The sequence below is a fragment of the Adiantum capillus-veneris genome, chromosome 3 (assembly GCF_014529385.1).
Source record: "Adiantum capillus-veneris isolate H3 chromosome 3, ASM1452938v2, whole genome shotgun sequence".
NCBI classification, from domain to species: domain Eukaryota; kingdom Viridiplantae; phylum Streptophyta; class Polypodiopsida; order Polypodiales; family Pteridaceae; genus Adiantum; species Adiantum capillus-veneris.
The window spans coordinates 22,452,225-22,477,941 of record NC_140933.1 but is presented as its reverse complement, the minus strand read 5'-3'; the positions used below and the strand labels follow the sequence as shown (position 1 = coordinate 22,477,941).

At 41.8% G+C, this 25,717-nt stretch overlaps 1 protein-coding gene across 1 annotated transcript in view; it reads left to right on the top strand.

Annotated features, from left to right (window-relative positions):
- The first annotated feature begins 472 nt into the window (after positions 1 to 472).
- LOC147460600 (uncharacterized) overlaps positions 473 to 25,717 on the top strand; it is a 32,791-nt gene continuing 7,546 nt past the window's right edge. Inside the window, exons 1-3 of the mRNA XM_086499043.1 lie at positions 473 to 594; positions 787 to 905; positions 2,605 to 2,651. Coding sequence (XP_086355169.1) covers positions 473 to 594; positions 787 to 905; positions 2,605 to 2,651 — 288 coding nt within the window. The remainder of the gene's footprint in view (positions 595 to 786; positions 906 to 2,604; positions 2,652 to 25,717) is intronic.

Sequence of the window (25,717 nt, the reverse complement as noted above, 5' to 3'; positions counted from 1 at the left end):
AAATTTAATATCAATTTTAAAAAATATGAATGGCATTTTGTCCTTGGGAATTTTTTGGATAATATAGTCTATGAGCAATAGAAAACGAACATAGCTATTTTAACCAAAAAAATTCCTTGGTTACAAGCGTAGAAGACCTCCAAACTTTGATTATCAGGAGTTTTTTTTAACCTTTTCTTGCATAATGGATTCATAATTTGCAAACATGGCAATTCATAAAATATGGGTGTCGTGTAGCCTATAAAGGTGCTCGTGGAGCTTAACCGGGCATCCAAAGCATTCATTGAAGAGTGGATTGCGGACTGTGTCCAAGGTTCAGGGTTGAGAGTACCCAAGGTCGTAGTGCCTTTGGGCAGTTGGGCTAGTATGGACACATAGGCCATCACTATACAACTAGGCATTAAAATGTTATCCTCGTCATACAATGCATCATGTATGGTGCATAGTGCCCTCTCTAGCCCTATGCAGTTGGATGGTGAACTTGAGCTCATTGCCTTCTCGTTTGGTCATGGTGCAATCCATGGTGATGTTACAATTGTGTGATAATGGGCAAGAAAACTCCGGGCAACATTATATTCTATGTGCTTGCATGAGGTGAAAGTCTTTAGTCATAAAATTTGGAAGGCAACTCGTCCGAACTCCATAGTCAAGAAATCAAAAGCAAATCCTTTTCTAAACCTGTCCGCTTCCTTCGCCTATAGAGCAAAGCTTGCTACTCGTCCGCGCGTGCGGACGAGCTTGAGCTCGTCAAGTCTGCGGTGTGCTCAAGGTGGCTCACGTCGTCAGGCTCAAGTCCGCAGGTGGCTCAGATCCGCAGGTGCACACGTCGTCAGCCTCAGACGGAGATCATCCGCAAGCTGACTCAGGTGGCTCAGATCCGCAGGTGGCTCAGATCAAGTTCGAAGGTAGTCTTCAGTAGAAATCTGTTTTTTCAAAGATCGTGACATTATGCGGTGCCAGTGAGTGAGTCATAACCATCCTGAGCAGAAATAGCAGAACTTGAAAACACCTCTATTACACTTGTCCAAATAAACTCACCTAGACAGATCAGTAGACTCACTTGAGGTGGAAAGACTCACTTGCCGACTCCATTTGTGTAGTGGTTCAAGGCTCAACATATGCTTCATGTGTTGGATGCATACTCACACACACTCAGCCATGGAGAGTGGCAGTTGGTGTGAGATTGGTATATCAGTACAAACACTTGCTATAACCTTGTATATTGATATATTCTATTCTATCGAATGCATACATGTAAGAATACATGTGGGGCTCTCCTAGTGGCATGTGGAGCATGCGTGTGAGAGAGAGAGAGAGAGGGAGGGGGGGGGGGGGGGGGGGGGGGGGGGGGGGGGGGGGGGGTGGTGGTCTTGGAGTGACAACATGGGGGCGAGAGGGCATGGAAGGCATGAAGCTACCTCCTTATCTTGCTAGACCATCAAGACATAAGAACATGCTTTAGCTTGTTTGCCTGACAAAAACAAAAACTTAATCCAAGTCCATACCTTTTATTCAAACCCCAGACCCCTTGCCCTCTCCTGCATTGTTTGCCCTTCTTAGTTGCCTCCACTCTCTCTCTCTCTCTCTCTCTCTCTCTCTCTCTCACACACACACACACACACAAAATGTCATGCTTTAATGGCATTTAAAAGCAACATTCTTTTCGCCGGTATATATCCTTTGGATCGTGTTCGTCGCAAGACCACAATAGTACATAACAAACATCATATATCTTGCCTATAGTTATGTTGTGAATCGACCTAAGCAAGCTAGATTTCATATGACATACATTGAAAAAGACTTTGTTTTCCTACATGAGAAAATTTCTAAATCTTCTTGTGGGCCTTTGCACCCTCATGACGGCTTTCCCTTGTAACTTTTGTCCATTCTATGTCTTTTCTATGTCCATCATTTTTCTATATACCAAAATTCCGCATTAGGTGGGCTAGTGTCTTTTAATATGCCTGTGTAACAGTATCTAGCTTGCTACTCGTCCGCGCGCACGCGAAGGAGCTGCGAGCTCGTGGGTTTTTCATACTAGCTTGCAAGGGTAGAGTTTGAAAATAGTCAATCTTAGTTATGAGATGTTGAGATGTTTACCGGTAGCAAGGTGTTGAGGTTGAATTTTCCTTGTGATGCCCAATAATTGTTTATCTGAGTATGTCCTCATTTGTAGTCTTTATATCTGGCATAACTTGATGACTTAACCAGATGACACATGTTTTACATGTTTTTTCTATCACAGCGTGAGGTAGAGAAGGATTGTTTTTACTAAGGTTGAACTTCATAATTATTATGCAGTGAGGTAGAGAGGGAGTGTTTTTACTAAGGTTGAACTTCATAATTATTATGCAGTGAGGTAGAGATGGAGTGTTTTTACTAAGGTTGAACTTCATAATTATTATACAGTTTTCTAAGTGGGTCCCAAAAAGGACATCAAGTTTTCCTCTTTTGATTTAGATATTAGTTGTGTATGAAATGTTGTACCCAATGTCACATGTCTAGGCATTGATATTGTGTTTTAGGCTAAAGCTCAAGAGTTTAGAAGGTTAAAAGAGGACATCGGGTTAAATTAACTCTCTTGATATCACATGGTCTTTGCAGGTAGTCGATTAGCTTTTTGTGCGTTTCCATCACCCAGTATAAGGAAGGTATGTCTTCTAACTTTACTGACTTTACTTTTAGGTCCTTTTGGATTTGTAATATAAGAGATTTTGAGCTTTCTGATCATCTGCTTGCACACGGATGATCAAAGAGCTTTTATATCTACATTGACTTATATTTTTTATTTTGATAAAGATCTGAGTCTCGAATATAATTAAAAGTACAATTTTTATATTGTATTTATTTGCACCTTCAAAAATAGATTAGTTTTGTTGCTAATTTTTAGTTATTGAGTCAAAATTACAAAAAACATAGGGCTTGTTAAGCTCTCCAATCATCTGCTTGCAAGCGGATGATTAGAGAGCTCAAACACCTACTACGATTTAAGTAGTAATAGGAAATTGTGATTTAAAGCATACTGTTATCTTGAGAAAGAGGTTAGTTTTAATGGCTATTTTAAAATATTGCATCAAAATTACAAAAAATATAAAGTTGTTGAGCTCTCTGATCATCCACTTGCAAGCGGATTATTAGAGAGCTCAAACACCTACTACGGTTTAACTACTTATAGGAAATAGTGTCTTGAAATTGTGATTTGAAGTCTATTTTTATCTTGAGAAAGAGGTTAGTTTTGGTATAATTTTGTCCTTAATCTCCCATGGAGGCCTTTATAATAAGGGTGGATAAGTTTATGCTAAATTTTATGAAAAAACAAAGGAGACTGTCAAATTTTTTTGTTTCTTATACTTAGAATAGTATCCACTTGGTTATCCGCTTTGGTTATCCGCTTGCAAGCAGATGATATGAGATCTCAAACACTTATTCTACACTAAGCTTTCAATTTCATTGTTGTGTAAAAACAAAATAGACTCTGTCCATTTTTTTAGTTTTTTATACTTCAAATTTTTTTTTGGTTTTGCCAAACATCTAACTTTTGAATATTGTATGATTTTTATAGTGTATTTGATGGCACCCAAAGAAAGAACACAAAAAGAAAGATCCATGTCTCTCAATATAATAGCCATGATGTGAACATGAAGTTTCGTTCAGGATGTATTTCTAAAAGAGTGATAGAACAAGAAGCATCATCACGTTGTGAGCGGGATGAAAACACACACAGCACCTCTATAACGACCCGACACACACTCTTGGGAAGATACACACACACACTATAGGGCACCACTCGGCTTAGACAACACACCTGGCCGAGACAGGGAACACACCTCTGGAGTGAGAGGAGAGAGACTATCCACTTGCCCACTCCACACACACACACACACACACCCAAAAAACTCAGCTCAAAAGAGGAGAATTTCTGATGTTTAGATACAATTGAGCTTGGGCCAACACCAATGGGGAAAATAGCTCACACAATATGGGTAAAAGAAGCCAGATACAATCACAAACTGCAGCAGAAACTTCGCTCATAGGAGGAACTTACACAGAAAAACAGCAGGAAAAGAGTGAGGAATTTGACAAAATGGAGAGCGCCATCGCGTCCGGAGCGGCCCAAAACCCCAGTCTACAATGTCAAAGTGCTCAAATCCGACCTCGGATGAGCAGTTTACGGCCAAAACAGGCTCCAAAATGAGCAAAAACACACCTGCGGCTGTTCCTCCTCTCTTCTCCACGTTTTTTCTGGTCTTCTCTCAGTTTTTTCAGTTCCCACACTTAGCTTTATTACTTGGGCACCCTTGGCTGTTGAGCCAGCAGAGGATCACACCCACATTTTTGCTCACACTCATCATTTTTGTAACCATTGATTGTAATAAATGTCTTTCCGACATTGATTTTGATTGGAGCCATTCATTAAGTAACGGGACTCAATTGAGTTTCCAGCTTGTAATTCCGAAGTAATTTCACTTGCCGATGTAATTAGTTAGAGATGTTCTCACCTCCAAGGCTGAGGTATATAAGCCAAAGTTTTGTAACCTAAGTTTTTTCGATTATTAATCAAAGTGAGTTTTTGAGCGCCGTGATTGTGTCTGAGAGAGAAAGAGAGAGAGAGAGAGTCTTATCTACTTGCTACGCGAGCTACGGAACCGCCATTGGAGAAGCGACACCGCCATTGTGTCGCAACGGCGAGAGCTACGCACAGATACCAAGAGTGCGCGCTATCGGCTTCTATGTGTGGTAAGTTCCTACGAGCTTCGGTGTGATTTTTCTTCCAACTCGTGTGTCGAAATAGAGCGTGCAGCATATCTATAGAACCACAACGAGTAGAGCTACACATTAGTACCATCGGGGTCAAGTTTCGGTCACCTGTATTTTTCGGCATGTCTTCATACGCGTTTACCGCACAGAGTGGTTATAGGTTGATTTTGCAGTTCAAGTCTTTAGGGTGTTGTTCTTACCTAGTGTATAGACTTCCCCTTGAGTTTGAGATCGATTCAATGATTCTAGATCCTGTTTCGTATAGCATTCGTTCGTAGTACGGATTTCAGTCACTTGCGTATTTTAGAACTTAGATTTGATTTCCTTAGTAGTGATTGTCTTAGAAGGTCGAGTAGGTGATTTGACACCCACCTAGTTGTTTCCATGCGCCTGCGGGTTAAGCTCCGTTCTCGTCTGACAAATTCTGTTGTTGGTTGAGTTCTCGCTATTTAGCTTCCACTAGCGGCGTAACCGCCTTAACATTTGGCGCCGCTGCCGGGGAGGAGAGCCCTAAGTAGGTGACCTTAGACTAATCCTACGAGGTGAGTAGTATAAACTACTTTGTATACTTTAGTTAGAAAAGATCTAAGAGTGGTGGACTCCGAAGATCTCGAGAGATACTAGGAAGTGGGGTATTCCTGGGTCTTCCGTGTTGACAGTATTTTTAGTTTAGCTTAGATTTGTTTGTTGTTTTGTTGGTGTTGAGTAGTTGTTGATAGAAGAAGAATTTGCTAGTCCGTGAGTGGTAGTGGATCTCTTTAAAATCACAATTACCAAACCCATTTTATGATTAGGAATAGCTTAGGTAGGACTTCATTTGATCCTGATCTAGAGCTAGTAATCATTGGAGTATTTGCTTAATATGGTTGATTGCATGTTAGATCACTAAACCGTCGAGTTAGTAGTGAAACTTGCAATAAACAAAAGTCAGAGAAATTTTCGGTATATCTGTGAGTTGCTGAGCACTTGAGAAAGCTTTAGAAAGGATTCTGTGCCAAAAAACTGGAAATCTGCAACTTTAGACATCATACGCGTATGATGTCTAAATGACCAAACAGAGACCAAAACAGAAATTTTGACTTTACCAGAGTGTTCAAAAGGGGAGTTATATCCTAATTTCAACTTAAAACAAGAGCATTAACACTCAAAGAAACCCAAAAAGACAAGTCGGAGTCCAAGAAACGCAAAGAATAGGAAATTTTGGATTCAGATCTTGTTTTTATATTCAAACCTGACAAAAACACTTGAAACTCAATTATAAACATTGGAGAAGGCTTAAAACCAAGAATAGTCAAAATCTGGGACAAAAGACATCATACGCGTATAATGTCTTTTAGCACATCCACTGCTTATTTTTTATATCTAACCTGACAAGATTGTTACAAACACTGTTGAAAGCATAAATATCAAGTATTGACCCAAATTGATGAAAAAGACATCATACACGTATAATGTCTTTTACCTAATTTTGGACATATTTTGATACTTTGCCAACACAGATCCATTGTAATAGCTGTCTAGAGGTTATATTTCAAGTTTCATCCCATTTGGATCACAATTGACCCAAAACAAGTCAAAAGCGGAAAATTGCCAGAAAAGCCTAAATTAGCCATAACTTGCTCAAACAGAGTTCCAACTAAATTTTGTGAGTGGACAGAGCATAAGGGGGCTACTGAGAGTGAGCATAACCAAAATATTCTAAATCTGTGAAAAAAAGACATCATACGCGTATAATGTCTTTTTCAGCATAACTGCAACAAAATTCTCACTTGATGAAACAGAAGTTGTCCGACTGACAAAATTAAACAATTGACCAAGTATCAATCAGTTTGGATCAATTCTGACCACAAAAACTTGGGGAAAACAAATTGCCGAGACGGAAAAGTTAAAGTCCTTTAGGGGAATTGATGAATTTGAGATCGGGCAGGAACCTCCAGAATAACCAACCAAAACAAGGGGAATAAGCAAGTGTCATATCAACCGAAGGAAGTGTAAACCAAAGTTGGGTGCAACCATTAGAGCCGATCTTTGAAGGAAGTGTCTCTGATACTTCTTCGGAGAGATCTTACGAGATTTTTACTGAACACTTGGAACACTTGAACCTGAACAACAGAGAAAATATGGCAGCAGGATCATCAAACCCTTCCGCCACAATGAAAGTATTGTTCATAAAATACCAGTACGACAATGAGCAAGGTGCCAGGATCTACAAAGATGGAATGGATCGCTATTGTGTAAAGATAGAGGAGAGACCTAGTGAGTTCAAGGACTTAGTGCCTGTGAGCTATAGCGGAGATAGATATCTAGATGACGAGGGTACCATGTACTTGGTAGTCCTAAACCCTAACATTGTGGACAAGTGGGGATTGATGGGCACCAAAGCCAAAGTAGATGAAGAACTTGAGGAGAAGGCACCAATAATGAACTTCCCTGATGCGAGGTTAAGAAGAGAGAATGAAACTACAAGGATCAACACTGATAACATCTATGTGGGGCTATACAAATATAATAATGGGGAGCAAGATCTCTATTATAGATGTGAAGAACCCTACACTGGAGAGTTGACAAACCAAAAAAGACTATGTCTTTACCTACACAGAGGGATCGGAAGTGAAAATTGCTGCTTACGACAAGTATGGGAGGCAATACTCAACAATGGGCAAGAAAGATTTAGAAGGATATACATACTTTGGGGGACCACTACATCAGTATTATGTTACTTCTAGCTCACAAAGACCAGCACCAACAAATGGAGTGCAAAACCCAATGACAACAGGAGGACAAAGAACTCAGGCTGCTGACTCTTTCAGTCAACCTCAGTACTCGAAGACCGGACCAATGGGATCATTACATTCCAGAGAGTCAATGGATACGAATCGAGGTAGTACAGTTCCAATCCCCACTTGTATCACTCCAGGTCCAAGGTTCGAAGCGGAACCATCACATTTACCTCCTAGTAGTAGATTCAGAGCAGGGGAACCGACAAGGGTAACCCATGAAGTCCATGATGCTAGAGAAAGCTTTAGCCGGGACACAGGAGCAATGAGATTGGTAGCAGACCATAGACATATGAGACCATCTCAAGTAGCCAAGTGTATGCCAAAGAAGTATGGTGGTTCAGGAGATTCGTATGCACATGTGTCACTCTTTAAGCAAGTCTTAAGAGCTGAGCAGATAACAGATTTCCATACACAATACCAAGGATTTGGTCTTACTCTAGAAGGTACGGTATTGACATGGTTTCAACCACTGAACATAGGGGGATTCCAGGACATTGACCATTTGCTAAGAGAGTTTGCTGAGGAATTCTCAAAACGAGGGATTAAGCACAATACGGTCTCACAAATATATGCTTTTAAACAGAGAGAACACGAAAAAGTGAAGGAAGCTTCACTTCGCTTCAAACAATACATTGAGAGATGTCCAGTACGTGAACGACCACAAGATGACAGACTATCTGTTCTCTTTATTGAGGGACTGAGAAACGACACTCTCAAGAAGGACTTGCACTTGAAAGCTTGTACAAGTTTCGAGCAAGTAACGAGAGAGGCATTGTACTTAGTGGATAACTGTACGGTTTATGGAGAGGTGTCAGCGGATACAGATTTTGCATCCAGTAGCTCCTCCTCCGTAGCGAGCGAGACTACCACTAAAAAGAATGTTCAAACAACAACCATGCCAAATGTAGAGCAAATGATAGAAGATGCTCTAAAAAGGATGGCACCATACCAAAAACCATTGCCAAAAACACTGAAATGGTGTGCTATTGAACAAAAATGGACAAACCATCCAACAGAGGAGTGCTATTACAACAAAGGGTATATAAGGGAGCGTCAGTATGCACCTCCTGCTCTATTAGCACCACCTCAAGTACATCCAGTACCTCGATACCCAACGGGAAATGTACCAGGACCTATGGGGATAGAAAGACCGCAACCGATATTGGGACAACAACCACATTTACCAGGAGCAAGACCAGTGGGCATTAGATATGCACCAACCTTAGAGAATCAGGAAGAACAAGCCCTAGTGCCTGCTCAAGCCTATTATGAAGAATCTGGTGCACACATGTCTCCAATTGTGTATTACCCACCAGAAGAACCCAAAACCAGAACCATGCGGCATGATTGGGAATGTTGGAACCCCAACAGTTACAAGTGCTACTGATGAAGAGAGATACAATTTGGACGCAAGAACATTGATGTTCATAGCTCATGGAAGGTTAACAGGACAAAGACCATCCTATCCACAAAGGACGAATCAAATGGGACCAAGACCAGCACTAGGACCCTGTTACAAGTGTGGAGGTGACCATCTGATGAATGTTTGTCCACATACGGAAATCATTAGAATTAACACTTATTGCACTGAGTGTGGGGTTACTCACTTCATTGAGGATTGTTCAAAAAATCCAAACAAAGTGCAAAAGACGACATTGAAGATGCTAGAAACTATTCCTACCAGCAGTGGGTCTGAAAATGAAACTCTGATACCAACGCAAGTTGGTAAGAGCTCAAGCTAAGAAAACCACGAGAGAACCTGAGAATGGAAAGTTAGCGACTGAAGTGGTTAGTCAAGAACCGCGGAGTCAGAGAAACACATGGAAAGCTAGAAAAGCACGCATGAAGTTGAGAAAAGAACGTGAAGACGCTATTCTAGCTGAGGAACTAAAGCAAACGAAAGAAAGATTAGAAAAACTTGAGAGTCAAAACGGAAAACGAGAGATGAGCCCGGAAAGAACGAAACAAAAGAGTATCAAAGAAACAACGAGCTTAAGCTCAGGGGGATCAGTGCTAGTCGACAAAGTACACGAACCATTGGACGCACTGATGAGAGCTTACGAAGCTAGGTTAAAGAACAACCAAACACAAGAACAGAGGTGGATGACATACCCAAACGCGGAATTGGAAAAGCAGAGACTTGAAATGTGCCAGAGAATGATCGAGACTGCACAAGCCTTATTAGAACCACCAAAAGAAACAATGAATTGTGGAACGGAAAACCCAATTCAGCAAGAGACTATCATTTCACGGGTAGCTGAAAAGACTCCCAGTGCACAAAAGCCTGAAAATACACACAAGGATGACCGTATAGTATTGAACACAACCGATCAGGAGATAGAGAGTTTTCATCCAGTCATACAGAGGTCTTACGGAAGAGATGAGGATTATAATGAATTTTGGAAACAAGTGAGAGAGGCAAACTTTGCAAACGAGCTAAGTTGCCAAGCTAATCAGACAAATTGGGAAAAGGACATCAGGAATCCTCCCATAGTGGAATTTGAGGCAGAATCTCAAGTGGACTTGGATCTGCAATCTTACTGGGGAGTTGGGGGCTTTGTTAGAACAATGGAGAGCAAACCTCACTCACTGAATACCTTACCTTCATACTTAGGAGAGTATGAAGCAAAATCCGAGATTAAAGCACTTCCCTCACGAAGAATTTCATCAGAAAAAGTTATGGACTCGCAAGGATTGATAGAGATCTTGTCAACACCAGTGACATGCACTATCACTCTAGCTGAGCTTTTGAGGCTAAGACCACATATGTGGACCACTGTAGGAAAATGCTTGGAGAAATTCGGGATAAAAGACCCAACATCGAGACTAAAGAGGGTATACAAGAGCTGAGCAAACCACAAAAGAATGCTAAGCCTGTACCCTTAAACAAGGTCGGAGAGTATTGCGAAGGTGAAGAGGGGAATACAACCTTACCAGTTGAATTCCAAGGAGTGAACACGATGGCAATACTAGACAGCGGAGCTGGGGTAGCCATTGCTACAAAAGAAATCTGGAAAAAATGGGGAAAAACCAGCAATAAGGAAGACTAGGTTGAAACTCCAATTAGCAGATGGACACATGGAGAAACCTATGGGGTTATTAGAGAAAGTCGTAGTGACTTCTTGCGGCATTGAATACGAACATACTTTTGCTATTGTCGATTTTGGCAAGGAGAATAATTATGATATAATACTGGGAAGACCATTCATGAGACAGTTGAAAATGGTCCAGGATTGGGGCTACGATCACATATACCTAAGAAATATGGAAACCTCTACACGTGTGAACCTGAGAGACCATAGCTACAAAGATGTGAACCGAACACCGGTGGAGGAGTTTGATTCATCTACTTTGGCGGGATCCGAATTTCCAGCTTGGTTAGGTAAACCCAAGGAGTTATGGATGTGTGGAGCTTCGAAATGTGGAAGTCTGAAACGAGAAGAATGTGTTTTAGAAAGGGCTATCGAAGACGAAACTTATATAGGAGAACCCTTTCCAGAGGACACGCTTGAACCATTAGAATGGACACACATTCTAGCAACCCTAGATGTTTGTGCAATTCCGGATGGTCCCACAACAAAATTTTGCGACAAGGACGGGTACAACGTGGTTCCGTACTTCATGTTGAGAACTGTACTCGAAAAAGAAACTGAAAAGAACGATACACTGGAAAAGGAAGATGAAGAGGAAGATGAAGAGGAGGTGTTTCACTACATTCCCGATCATCCTGAGTGGGGAAATGAAGCAGACAATGAGTCAACGGACAATTCAAGCGGAAACGAAGAAACTATAACGGATGTCCGATTTTATGATTTTCCGAACCAAACTAAACAACGCCAGAAATGCTATAGAGCAAAGAAAAAAACAAAGGGGGTTAGAACCAATCCGATGCCTAGAATAAGAGGAAAAAATCAATTCCTAATGCTAGTAAAGGCGGAAGACTGTGTTAAGGACAAGGTTTCTGGAAGAATGAGAGGCAATGATCAAAAGAGCTTACGAGAAAACAAAAGAGGCTCAAGAAATCGAGTTCAAAGGAATGGAACGAAAACTGAAACTGAAAAATCAGAAAAGAACAAGCGCAACAGAGAACACACGGAGTCCAAGTTAGAACGTAGAAACAAGTACAGGGAGCTCAAGAAAACGCTGAAAGAAGTTTGGACGACAGAAATTGAGAGTGGAGAGGACGAAAACGCCAAAATCAAGGAAAACATGGATGTTCCCTCTCACTATAGGAAATTCACAATAGAGGATAGGAAGGTGGTATTAACCCCACCTATTCGAGAGAGAAGGGAGAACGAATCTTATGACGGACCGGAGGATGCAAAAAAAGTTGATTTAGCAGCTCCAGGTGAGACACCTAGACCGGTGTACATAGCCACAGATTTGTCTCCAGGCGAGGAAGAGAGACTTTTGAGTCTTCTCAGAGAGTATAGGGATGTGTTTGCATGGTCTTATAAGGACTTAAAGGGAGTTGACCCATCGATATGCCAACACACAATCCCACTGAAACAAGACGCAAAGCCTAGCAGACAGAGACCATACACATATAATGATACGTTTGCTAAGCGAATCAAAGAAGAGATAGATAAGCTAATGGAAGCTGAATTCATATACGAGATTGAACACACGATTGGGTATCTCCAATTGTGGTAGTACCCAAGAAGAACGGAAAACTCCGAGTGTGTGTCAACTTAAAGAAAGTGAATGCTGCAACAATCAGGGACAATTATCCCCTGCCGATAACTGATCATGTTCTAGAGCGTGTATCAGGGAAAACAGCATACTCCTTTCTTGATGGTTTTTCAGGATATAACCAGCTAGCCATAGCACCGGAAGATCAACATAAAACAGCTTTTGCAACGGAGTGGGGAATTTATGCTTATCGGGTTATGCCTTTTGGTCTAACCAATGCTCCCGCAACCTTCCAGAGGCTGATGACGCATGCTTTCAAAGAATACTTAAGGTTGTTTCTAGAAATATACATGGATGACTTATGTGTACATTCTCCTCTGAGAGATGAGCATCTAGAACACCTAAGAAAAGTATTTGAGAAATGTAGGACATATCGCATTTGTCTCAATCCTGAGAAATGTGTGTTTATGGTCCGACAGGGCAGAATTCTGGGACATATTGTCTCACAAAACGGAATATCCACGGATTTAGAGAAGATAAAAGTTATAGTGGATATGCCTAGACCAACCAATGCGAAACAAGTACAGAGCTTTATGGGACATTGCGGATATTATAGACGATTCATTTACATGTACGCTATAATAGGCCAACCACTTTACAGGCTAATAGTGAACTTTGAATGGACAGAGGAGTGTGAGGAATCGTTCAAGAAATTGAAAGAGGCACTCATTACTGCTCCAGTCTTGAAATCACCAGATTGGGAGAAGATATTCCATGTGCATATAGATGCTTCGGCATATGCAATAGGATGCATTCTGGCTCAGCCAGAAGAAGGAAACATGGATTTTCCTATCTGTTACGCCAGTCGACAGCTCAACAATGCAGAGAAGAATTACACCACAACAGAGCGAGAAGGATTAGGAATGATATATGCTGTGAAGAAATTTCGGCATTATCTTCTAGCCAACAAGTTTGTGTTTTTTACGGATCACCAAGCCTTGCTCTACCTAGTGAATAAACCATGCAATACCGGGAGAATAGTGAGATGGTTCATTATCTTACTGGAATTCGACTTCACGGTAGTAGTAAAGAAAGGAAAAACACATCTTAGAGCTGATCATCTTTCGCGATTGACGAATGGAGAAGACCCTATAGGAGTAGATGACGACATGCCAGACGCGTACTTGTTCAACATAGAAATGATACCGAAGTGGTCTCAAAATGTCGTTAACCTATTAACCTATGGAGGAGAGTTTGATAGAAGAGAATACAACCAGAAACATATTGCTATTCAGCAATCCAAGAATCTTCAATTGGTTGCAGGAAGGTTGTATCAATTGGGAAATGATCATGTTTTACGACTATGCATCAATCCTGAGGAATATAATATATATCTGCGCGAAGCACATGTTCAGGAATGTGCATTTCATTGTTCAAGAAGGAACACATATAGGAATTTGTTACAATTGGGAGTCTATTGGCCAGGAATGAAAGAAAGCGTACATGAATATGTCACTGTATGTATTGTATGTTCATCAAAACCGCCAGCAGAGTATTCGACATTATATCAGATAATGATCGCTCCAGAATGGAGTCAGTATATTGTTGAATATCTCACAAATAGAACTTTCCCAGAAGGAACGTCAAAAGCTCGTCAGAAATCTGTAGAGACAGAAGCTAGAGATTACGCTTTAATAGGAGATCAACTCTATAAGAGAGGTAAAGACAACCAGCTTAGGATTTGCGCATCAGAGTCTGAGTATGTGATAATCCTAGAGCAAGCTCATGGAGGAGTAGGTGGAGGCCATTTCTCAGGTGATAAGACAGCAAAACTTGTCTTAGCCGCAGGAATATGGTGGCCAACATTACATATGGACGCTGAGGAATACGTTAAACGGTGCGATGACTGTCAGCGGACCAAAGTACCACTTAAAAGAGATGATATGCCGCTTAGACCAATGATGGGGCAAGAGCTTTTGCAAAATGGGGGATTGATTATGTCGGACCCATTTCACCTCCTGCATATAAGACTCATGCACAATACATCATTGTGGCTACAGACTATCTAACAAAGTGGGTCGAAGCAAAGGCAACTCAAAAAGCAGATGCCAGGACCACGGCACAATTTCTATATGAATACGTCTTTGTACGATATGGATTGCCAATAGAAATTGTGAGTGATCGAGGCACACATTTTATAAATGAAGTGATAGAGATCCTTCTAGATGAATTCATGGTAATCCATAGGAAATCAGCCCCGTATCATCCACAAGCAAACGGACAAGCTGAAGCAACAAACAAAACCATATGCACGGTCCTCACGAAGATTGTATCTGAGTCGAGAACTGACTGGGACCAGAAGTTGCATTCAACATTATGGGCATATAGGGTAGCATATAAAACATCAATAGGAACGACCCCATATAACATGGTTTTTGGGCTAAATGCTATCTTACCAATAGAATTCTTGATTTCAACCTTAAGGGTGGCTAAGGATCTAGAGTGGACAGGGCACGAGCTTTCTGATAGAATAGATGACCTGGAAAAGCTAGATGAGCTTCGCCTAAAAGCAGTAGCTTCTATCTACGCTCAAAAAAGGCGACAAAAAGAATTTTTTGATAAGCATGTGCGGACTAAAGAGTTTAAGGTTGGGGACTATGTCCTAGTTTACACTCTGAAACAGCATGCTAAGAAGCTTAAAAAGCGAGGGATGGGACCTCTGGTGATTAAAGATCTATCACCAAGTGGAGCCGTCAAGCTTGCTACATTAGACGGAGAAGAAATGCCCAATTGGATTAGTGGATGCAGAGTGAAAAAGTATCTTTTGCCGCTAACCCAAGACATGCTTCTCAAAATACATCAAGAAAAGCTGCGTGTCCAGAAAAAGAAAATGATTTTGGAGGAAGCGCAAGCCGAGGCGAAGGAAAGAATGGAGAAAAGAAGACTACTACGTCAGAAACAGCACAATGAAGGAGCAATACGAATAAACGCAGTCAGTACAACAGAAATGGATAATGACAAAGAAGAACCCATCATTGAATGCAAAGTAGGAACCAACCAAATCAAAGCCAGAGCACTATTGGATTCAGGAGCTCAAGCTAACCTACTTTCACTCAGTTTGTATAGACAATTGACAAATGACACTAAACTACAAACTGCCAAGCAAGAGTTAAAGAGTTACTCTGAGAATTCAATCAAAACTGTCGGATGCACAGTTTTACATATACAGATTAACCAGTATGTGTATCCTCATATGTTTTACGTGGTTGAAGACCAAGCTACACAACATCAATTATTGCTAGGACAACCATGGCAGAAGCAATACAATGCAATGATTGACTGGAGTTCTAAATCAGTGCTTATCAAATACGAAGGTGAAAGTCAATCAGTTAAGTTCACCAAAGGAAAAGAGCCAACTCCAAAGGACGAATCCAAAGACAAAGGTAAACAACAACCAGAGAAAAAGAAGAAGCAATGGCAACCAAAAGTTTCTATACAACTGGATTGCTCTTCGACGAGGAATTCTCAACAGTGGATAAGGAAGACAAGCAATAAGTCAACAGCTCAACCTTGGGAAAAAACGGAGTCAAAGTTGGTATGGAGACCAAAAAAGGTTGCGCCAGAGAACACAAAGGTGGAAAACAAAGTCTTCAATACCAGACAACAGAGTGATTCCAGACAATCAAGGACAGCGAAACAGATCTGGATTCCAAAGAAGTTCATGACGGCACAAAGCTATAGCAAACAAATTTGGATCCCAAAGATTTGTAAACAGGAACTCCCTTCAGTACAATCAACGGACACTCCTAGGTATTTCAAGGCGAGGAAATCAACACAAAGGACAAAGCAGGTTTGGGTTGCAAAAAGTTCGTGGCAAACACAAGCGAAGCAGAAGCAGATTTGGATTGTGCAAAAAAACAACAAGACAAAGAAGAATCCATCTACTGATTCTACTACCGAAGTGCCAAAACCAACCCAAAACCCGACCACCAATCCTTCAATCAAATAAAGAGCAGCTTTATTGGAAAGACTGTTGTATCATCGCTCTACAATTGCATTGGGAACTTATGACCAAAACAACTACATTGCTTCGCCCACAGACACTTCATAGTCATCCGGGAGGACTCAGACTCGGAGGGGGGGAGGTATACAGGTATACAGGAGTTACAAAGCAGCTACAAGCGCCAAAAAACAAAGAAAAACAAAGATTATATTACAAGGGCAGTGTCTTACATGATTTTGCAATTTTTATGTTTGATTGCAGATATTGATAATATTTATGCCCTTATATACCTTGTTTTGCAACAAGAAGAGAGAATTTGGGTCTCTAGACATGTAAATATCACTAAATAAGAGTGTTTTTGGAGCTAAAAAGTGGTAATCCAAGTCCAGAAATCACAAATAAGTGTATATTCATATACACAGGGTTACCAGCTATTTATTGTGTATGTGTGGAATTTTTTGGCTTCAATTTGCTATTTTCCTTTATTTTTAATGATTTTCTTAATAAAAGTAAAATAAAAATAAAAAAGCAGGTGAAATGAGATCGAAAAAAAGAAAAGAATAGACGGTGATGGTCCTAATGACAAGGGCAACCCATGGTAAAAATTGGGTACAATTCTGAAAAAGTTGCGGAAAGCCCGAAATGACAGAATTTTGGCAAAGTGGACAGATTTCTCAGAAACAGGTCAAACGGAGTCCAAATTGAGAAATTTCAAATCCTAAAGTGCATTTCACGACGAGATAGGAGCACATGTCAAATTTGGTAACAAGTGATCCGGGAAGTCCGAAGTTAAGTATTTTTCACTTCACTTTCAAGCTCATTTCCACTATTACCTTCTTGGAGAGAGCAAAGAGCACACAGGAGCATCCAACCTTCTACGGTCTTCTACGACTGCTACGAGAGCTCAGAGGACACCAGACATGAGAGGTAGACTCGTTGCCATAAGCTTTTGATGCTTATCGTTAACTTTTGTCGCGAAAACTGACCAAAACCAAGAAACAAGAGCAGACGGGGAATGGGAAAGAACGCTAGGTAGGGGCACAACCGCCTAACCAAACCTTGCAAGAACTTAGAGGTGGGTTACCCTAGCATAGAAGATGGTTTTCTAACACTCAAAGCTCGAGAAAGAACGACTTGAAAAACCCTAGGTCAACAGAGCCTGCAAGAGGCAAACAGGAAAAAGTTGTCGAAACGACACGAAACTTCACATGAAGTTCAACCACATCAAGGACAATGCAACCATGGAGTATCTCCAGGTTTGGATCACCAAAAGTAGGTCGGAACAACCGATTCGGCTGCGGACACACAAAGCGTCATTTTGGCATAACGGCTAAAATTGACGACCAAATGACATGAAACTTCACAAGCAGCTTCAAATATACATGGATGACTTATGTTTGCAAGCAAAACCCAAAAGAAAGCTGATTCACTTATCCAAGGCAAAAAGACGCTTTCGGGCAACCAAATGGAGAAAGATGGAGAACGGGGAGCCAAAGTCAAGTTCAACCAAATAGGTGGCTTCACAACATATCCAATGAGCTGGAAACGCAACTCTCGAGAAGAAAAGTTGAAGAAATTCAACTCCAAGGCAAAAAGACGACTTTGGAGACTGAAATGCCTATAAGGGGGCTTTTTAGCTAAACTGATGACTTTTTAAGTTGAAAACTAGTTAGCAGGGCTTAGGGCACTAGCACAAAGCATTCTTTGCACAAAAAGACCAACATTTCAAGAAAACACATCATACGCGTATGATGTCTTACAGCATGATTTTTACATCCATTTCAACATTTGAGTGCATAGCCTCATTCCACATGTTAATCACATCCTATGAACCAAGTATCATGAGAATTGGAGTTAGAAAACCCAAGGAAAACCAAAAACACGCAAAGTAGGCCATAAAATTGATTTTTGGTCCTAATTTTGTCAAATTAACTCCAAACTCATTGAAACTTTGTAGGATTGTTGATTAACACATCTATAAGCTATCTGGAACCAAAAAGCACCATTTTGACACAAAAGACATCATACACGTATGATGTCTATTTGCACTTACAGAGCCAAAACTGCTCATTTGACATCATACATCCATTATATATATCTAATACATGCTACATATGAAGTTTGGAACCATTTGGTCAAGTGGATCACCCCATTAGCCCAATTGAGGGAAAATCCTTCATCCAAAGCCTATTTTAGCCCAAATCCAACATACTCAAGTCCAAACCAAGATTTGAGTAGATATAGTCCTTCACTAGTACATGGGGAGTCCACAGAACCAATCCCATGAAAAATTGATGAAAAAGACATCATACGCGTATGATGTCTCTAGAGCCATTTTTAGCCCAAAATCTATCTAAACTTCATAAATCCACTGAATAAACCTATCTAAAGCCAAATCCAAGCTTATAGAGAAATTTGGTCCAAAAATACACTAAAAGACATCATACGCGTATGATGTCTCACTATGTGATTTTGGCACCTCAGGGCTTCAATCACCAAACAGAAGTGATCTACATGCCATTTGAAGGTGAACCACCAAGTTTTATCCAATTTGGAGCATAAAATCCAATTCCCTTTCAAAATTTTGCCAAGAGCCTGAACTGGACTAAACTGGCCAAAACTTGACCAAATGGTATCCAAACTCAAATCCAAGCATATGATACTCATGTATACACTATCAGCTACAAGCACAACCAATATGAAGTCATTTTGACACAAAACACATCATACGCGTATAATGTCTCCAGCATGATTTTGAGCCCAGTTTGCATATTTTTTCACCTACCCTGCATCCTTGGGCCCTGAATAGCTCATGTTTCAATTTTCAAGTCATTTGAATAGTTAAAAGCTTCATTTTGGCTTTCAGTACTAAAAAGACGCTAACTTCTGAAATTGGAGTTACAGGATCCATGGATTCCGCCAAGTTATCAGCAACAAAGAGAAAAAGACCGACAATCAAAGATGCTCTTGCAGAAGCAGAACCCTTTGACATTCAAGCAGAAACCCTCAAGCCAACCAAAACTTGGGTGGAGGAAGCAGTACTGGAACAAGAGGGAATAAAGATCTACCAGGGGACTTTCAGAGATCCTCAAGGGCAAGCGATGGATATACCGATGATCCAACAAGAATTGGTGGATTATAGCAGGTCAGAGAACATCAGCAGGTACCTGGAAAGGGCAGACTTGCACAGATTCTTCACCTCGAGACCATCAGGTGTAGATACAAGAAGAGTGTTTGAGTTGCCAACCTCCATTCAGAAGGATGGGAAAGCCACATTGACAGCAATAGATGGGGAGAAAGTAGAGGTACAGATCACTCCACAGCTCATTGCAAATGCATTGAAGCTGAACAACAAAGGGAGCTCTGTCAGGGAAAGAAGGGAGGCTATAGAGGTTTATGGGTCCAAGAAACAGAATGCAACTTATGGAGATATGGCAGACCAAAGAGCGGCAACCCTTTGCCGACTGTACAACCAGTTTCTCCATATTTGCAGTAAAAGACCGCAAAAGTATACGACACCACCCCATGCCATTGCAACTACCATCACATGGGCATTGAAGAGCAATATGCCAAAAGAGGTGAATTACGCTCAACACATCCACGAGCAAGTAATTGCCATGCACAACGAGAAGCCAAAGTATATAGGAGGAGCTGAAGTTCTGACAAGAATAGCTTATGAAGCTATTGGAGCCAGAGATCAATGGCCAAAGGTTCCCTCCCAGAATGAGTGGCTTAGAGAAGCCGATGAGGAGGAAGAACAGCCTGAAGTATCCAAGAGGGCGTCCACAAGAGCAAGCAGGAAACTAGAAATAGTTTCAGAACCTGAAGAGGATGTGGATGAGCCGCTTATGAAGAAAGCAAAGAAGAAGGTTGCTCCCAAGCAAACCAAAAGTCAGAAAGCGGCAAGAATGGAAAGACTGGTGGAGCAGTTTAGAGCGGAAAGAGCTCTAAAGGGGGACTTTGAAGAAAAGTGGGTGCCAGACCCTACTAAAGTTGGAACTAGCTTAGCCAGACCACATGTTGATCAATATGATCAATATATTAGAGCTTATGAGGAGTCAGAGGCTATACTGGAGCAGCAACCTGTCGAGCCATACACTGAAGAGGAAGTATAGCTTTTAAAAGCTGAGTTGAAAAAGGATGACAAGGGGAAGAAGAAAGTAGATCCGTCTACTGAACCTCAAGAGAAAGACGGGCAAGCAAACAAAGGGAAAGCCAAGATGACTGAGGACAATCAGCCCTCCTTTACTGATGTACCAAGCCCGAAGAAGACGGAAATCATTGTGGAAGAGACCACAGTAGAGATGGACACGGCTGGTATAGAAAAGCCGGTGGCCGGGACCAAGGAAAAGGAGATAGATCCAATTCAGCAAAAGAAAAACGATTATGAGGATCTGGTAGCGATAGGGTACACTGAAGAAGAGGCCCTTGAGGCAGTTTATGGGATCACCCTACAAAAACAAGATGATCTGAGAGGGACAGAGGAAAAAATAAAGAGTACAAAAGAGAGTGAAGAGAAACTAGACGAGCAGAATGTACTAGAAGAGCTGAAGCCAGTGGAGGTGGTGGCAGAAAAAGCTTTAGAGTTGACGGATGAAGATGAAAAAGACATGCACATGGTGCATGAACTGCTCAGCAAGATCAAAGAAAGATCTATGGCAAAGGAAGTGGAGATTGAGACAGCCAAACAAAGGGAAGCCGAGTTGCAGAGGAAATTAGAGAATGCTATGACTGAATCTGAAAGTCATAAAGCATCACTCTACGACGCGGAAAACGAGAGAGACGGCTTGATACTCCAGCTAGCCGAGGCTTCAAGAGAAGTAACAAGTGCACAGGAAGCAAGGGAGCGGATGGAAGACGACTTGGAGGCGGCTAAAGATGAGCTCATTGAGCTAAGGGAAAGAGTCGAGCTCCAAGAAAGAACAATCACTAGACTCAGGACTACCCCTAGAGCTAGCAGAGCAGGAACCGAACAAGAGGGAGCTCTTGTACCAGCTCTGGAAGACCAGGTCCGAAGCTTACAAAGAGAGCTAAGATTAGAGCAAGTGCAAAGGTTGCACATTACGGAGGGATCATTGGCAGCAGAGGAGAGGCTCACTTTAGAAAATCAAACACTAAGAACAGAGAATGAGACCCTCCGCAAACAGCTCCAAGATCTACAAGAGCAACAAAGAAGAGAGACAGAGACACCACAAGAAGAATCAGGTGGAGCAGCCATAGAGCTACCAGAAACTGGAGAGGCAACCACAATTGAAGATCCAGCCCCAGTTCACGAGGTGGCCTCGACTTCAGGAATCTCTGAAGAAGAAGAACAAAAGCTCCATGACCAAATAGCAAAGTCAACAGAGGAGAGTGCCAAGGCGGAAATGGAGGAGAGGAGACTCCTAATCTCCATTAGACTTCAGGGATTAGACACAAAAGTGCTCCATGAAGAGTGGATGCAACCCAGCCTGCCTTTCCCTTTGATGAAGTTTGAAGTGATAAAAACGAAAAAGAGAATAGAGGAGGAGCAGTATGTCGCTCTTTACGAAGGCGACATCACAAAAGAGGAACAATCAAAGAAGATTGTAGATTCGCAGCCTAGATGGAGGAAAGGTTGGCTGAACAAATACCCAGCCTACCTCATCTACTTGGTGGAGGCACCAAAGGAGATTCGAGAGAATGCAACCTTCTGCCCGGTGCCAAGAGTCAGAAGCTGGAAAGAGCATGGCAGGATTGCAGAAAAGAAGCCAAATTGGCTTAATTACCCCAGGATGCCAGGACCAAAGGCAGGAGAGAGAATAGGTAAAGCCTACATGGTGAAAACCCTAACGGGCACCATCAAGCTCTTTACTGGCTCTCCTGACCTTTCGTGTCAGATGCTCAAGAAAATTTGCAGGACTCTCTTAGCTTGCATTGAAGTGTTCGCGCCAGATAAAGCCACGACCTCGAGTCTACTATCGACGGCCGACACAGTGACTCATATGATATATGATCTTTCATTGCAGCCTTCTCCAAAAGTGTTGCACCTCCTATACCAGAGGATTATGTTTTTGCCTAGCTTCCACATGCAAACATTCGAAGAAGCTTTCTACACCGGCTTTTTCACCCACGAAAGTAAAATATTCGGCCCAACCTTGACCATCGGCAACCTACGATACGAATCGCAATTGCAGATGCTCAAGACGCCAGGACTTTATTGACCAAGCATAAAAGTCATGTCAGGGACGACATGAATGCGGAGGGGGGGAGTGTTGAGCCAGCAGAGCCAGCAGAGGATCACACCCACATTTTTGCTCACACTCATCATTTTTGTAACCATTGATTGTAATAAATGTCTTTCCGACATTGATTTTGATTGGAGCCATTCATTAAGTAACGGGACTCAATTGAGTTTCCAGCTTGTAATTCCGAAGTAATTTCACTTGCCGATGTAATTAGTTAGAGATGTTCTCACCTCCAAGGCTGAGGTATATAAGCCAAAGTTTTGTAACCTAAGTTTTTTCGATTATTAATCAAAGTGAGTTTTTGAGCGCCGTGATTGTGTCTGAGAGAGAAAGAGAGAGAGAGAGTCTTATCTACTTGCTACGCGAGCTACGGAACCGCCATTGGAGAAGCGACACCGCCATTGTGTTCGCAACGGCGAGAGCTACGCACAGATACCAAGAGTGCGCGCTATCGGCTTCTATGTGTGGTAAGTTCCTACGAGCTTCGGTGTGATTTTTCTTCCAACTCGTGTGTCGAAATAGAGCGTGCAGCATATCTATAGAACCACAACGAGTAGAGCTACACATTAGTACCATCGGGGTCAAGTTTCGGTCATCTGTATTTTTCTTCCTGTCTTCATACGCGTTTACCGCACGGAGTGGTTATAGGTTGATTTTGCAGTTCAAGTCTTTAGGGTGTTGTTCTTACCTAGTGCATAGACTTCCCCTTGAGTTTGAGATCGATTCAATGATTCTAGATCCTGTTTCGTATAGCATTTGTTCGTAGTACGGATTTCAGTCACTTGCGTATTTTAGAACTTAGATTTGATTTCCTTAGTAGTGATTGTCTTAGAAGGTCGAGTAGGTGATTTGACACCCACCTAGTTGTTTCCATGCGCCTGCGGGTCAAGCTCCGTCCTCGTCTGACAAATTCTGTTGTTGGTTGAGTTCTCGCTATTTAGCTTCCGCTAGCGGTGTAACCGCCTTAACATTGGCCTTTTAGATGACCTCAAACGGACCCCGAATAGGCCAAAAACTGACCTCGCAGTGCATAGTTGTCACCTTTTTGCATCATTCGCACACGTGGCACTCAGGTTTTTTCCAATAATGCATCTCGCAACCACCTGAAGTGGCCCCAAAAAGCGGTCCTCATGATGACCTTTCTGCATAATTATCACAAGAAAACACCCAAGTTGTGTCCGTACTCATCCACGTGCAAGTATTGACCCCGTTTGGCCTCCTGACGCCACTAGATGCCATCTGACGCACCTGCTTACCTCATGTCATTGGCCCGCGGATAGCTTCCTCGAGAATTTTTACGCGCTACCAACTCCTCTTTATTATAGAAAAAACACACTGGTACTGATAATAGTGAAAATCACTGCACTATGTACACCCTGTCCTACTTGTACACACGTGGGCCCCACATAACCACCTGGTTATGGAAATTGGGAAATCCTTTATTCGATGCACCATGCATATGTATGTACATATGCACAATCTCTTGCTCAAAAAAAATCCTGACATAATTTGCCCACCCCCTAGCCTGCTAGATCATTCATGATCAGCAGCAGCAAAAAGAGATATGAGACTCGCCGCATCACAGGTCTCCTCATCCCTCATCAACACTCCTTGATCCACATACAGCTCATCCATCTCGACCATCATCAATCTAGCATGATACAATTTAAGACGCAACCCATTTACCCTTGACTTATGTAGAACACCATCCAGGTTAGCCAGCTGATATGTGCCATTTGGAAAACACTCCACTACCTTGAAAGGGCCTTCCCACTTAATTTGAAACTTCTTTTGGAAGGTGTTGTCCAGCTTACTATTGTAGCGCAAAACCAAGTCATGTTTCTTGATACCCTTACTTTTAACCTTTTCATTTATCTTTGCCAAAGCCTTATCCTGCATCTGCCCATAATGCTCCAATGCGCTCATCCTATCCAACTGGACCTCTTGTAACTGCAAGAGCCTCTCTTTGAATGCATCGCTAGGCGACCCTAGCAACTTCTCTAACATCTTGACCGCAGGCAACTCTACCTCCACAGGCAATAGTGCTTCCTTTCCATACACCAAATGAAATGGAGTAAACCCTGTACCTGTCTTCACCGAAGTACGGTAAGCCCATAATGCACTAGGCAATTCCAAATCCCAATTCTTTCCTTGGTGCTCTGTCACTTTAGAAAGAATTTGTACCAACTCACCATTGAATCTTTCATTTAAGCCATTACACTGTGGGTAATAAGGAGTGGTATGCTGGTGCCGAATCTTCATCTTTGTGCATAAGAAGTCTAGCAGTTTAGCTCTAAATCCTGGCCCCTTATCTGAAAGTAGCTCTAATGGCACCCCAAACTTGCAACATATTTCATCATACACAAATTTTGCCACATCCTTTGCAGTGATCTATTTTACTGCTATAGCCTCTGCCCATCTAGAAAGATAGTCCACTGCCGTCAAAATATAGCTTTTGCCCCTGCTTGTGATAGGTAACGGGCCTATTGCATCAATCCCCCACTTTTCAAACACATCAAACGCCATAATGGTTTTTCGTAGCTCTGGCTTCAACACTCTCTTCCCAAATGCTTGACACCTATTGCAAGACCTACACCAATGGTGAACATCCTTGTGCAAACTAGGCCATACATACCCCTCTTGCAAAATCTTATGCAAGGTGATCTTTAGAGCAAAATGGCCACCACATGCGCCTTCATGATTCTCTTCCAACACTCTGTAAATCTCCTCCCGCCAAGGTACACGTCTCAACACGAGATCAGCCCCTTTCATGTATAAGACATCACCAATCAATTTGTACCTGTATGCTCTACGCACAAAGCCATACTTCTTAGACTTCTGAATCTCCTTTGGAATGATTCCTGTTAGCAAAAACTCCTCTTCTTGAGCCAAACTTTCCCGGCCATGATAAAGAGGTAAATTGGTCATCAAAACGAATAGCTCCCCAATCATGCCTTGAGCTGCTTCATGTGCCTCTCCATTTAGAGCACGTTCAATGTGTCTGATGCTCCATGCTTCAAACTTTTTTAACAGGCCTTTAATTCTGAAGCACATTTCCTTCAATGAGGTGTTCTTGCTCTTCCACACACCCAGCACTTGCTTCACCACTAACAAGGCATCACCTTTTATGCTCAACCTTCGAACCCCATGCTTCAAACAAATGTGTAATCCGGCTTCCAATGTAGCATATTCAACCTCATTGTTACTATGCGCATCCAATTTGAACCCTCTCTTGCATACTAGCTTCCCCTCTGGATCATAAAGTGCTATACCCCCTGAAGCTGCATCGTGGCTCTTTCTATATGAACCATCAAAGAACAACACATGTGCATTGTTGA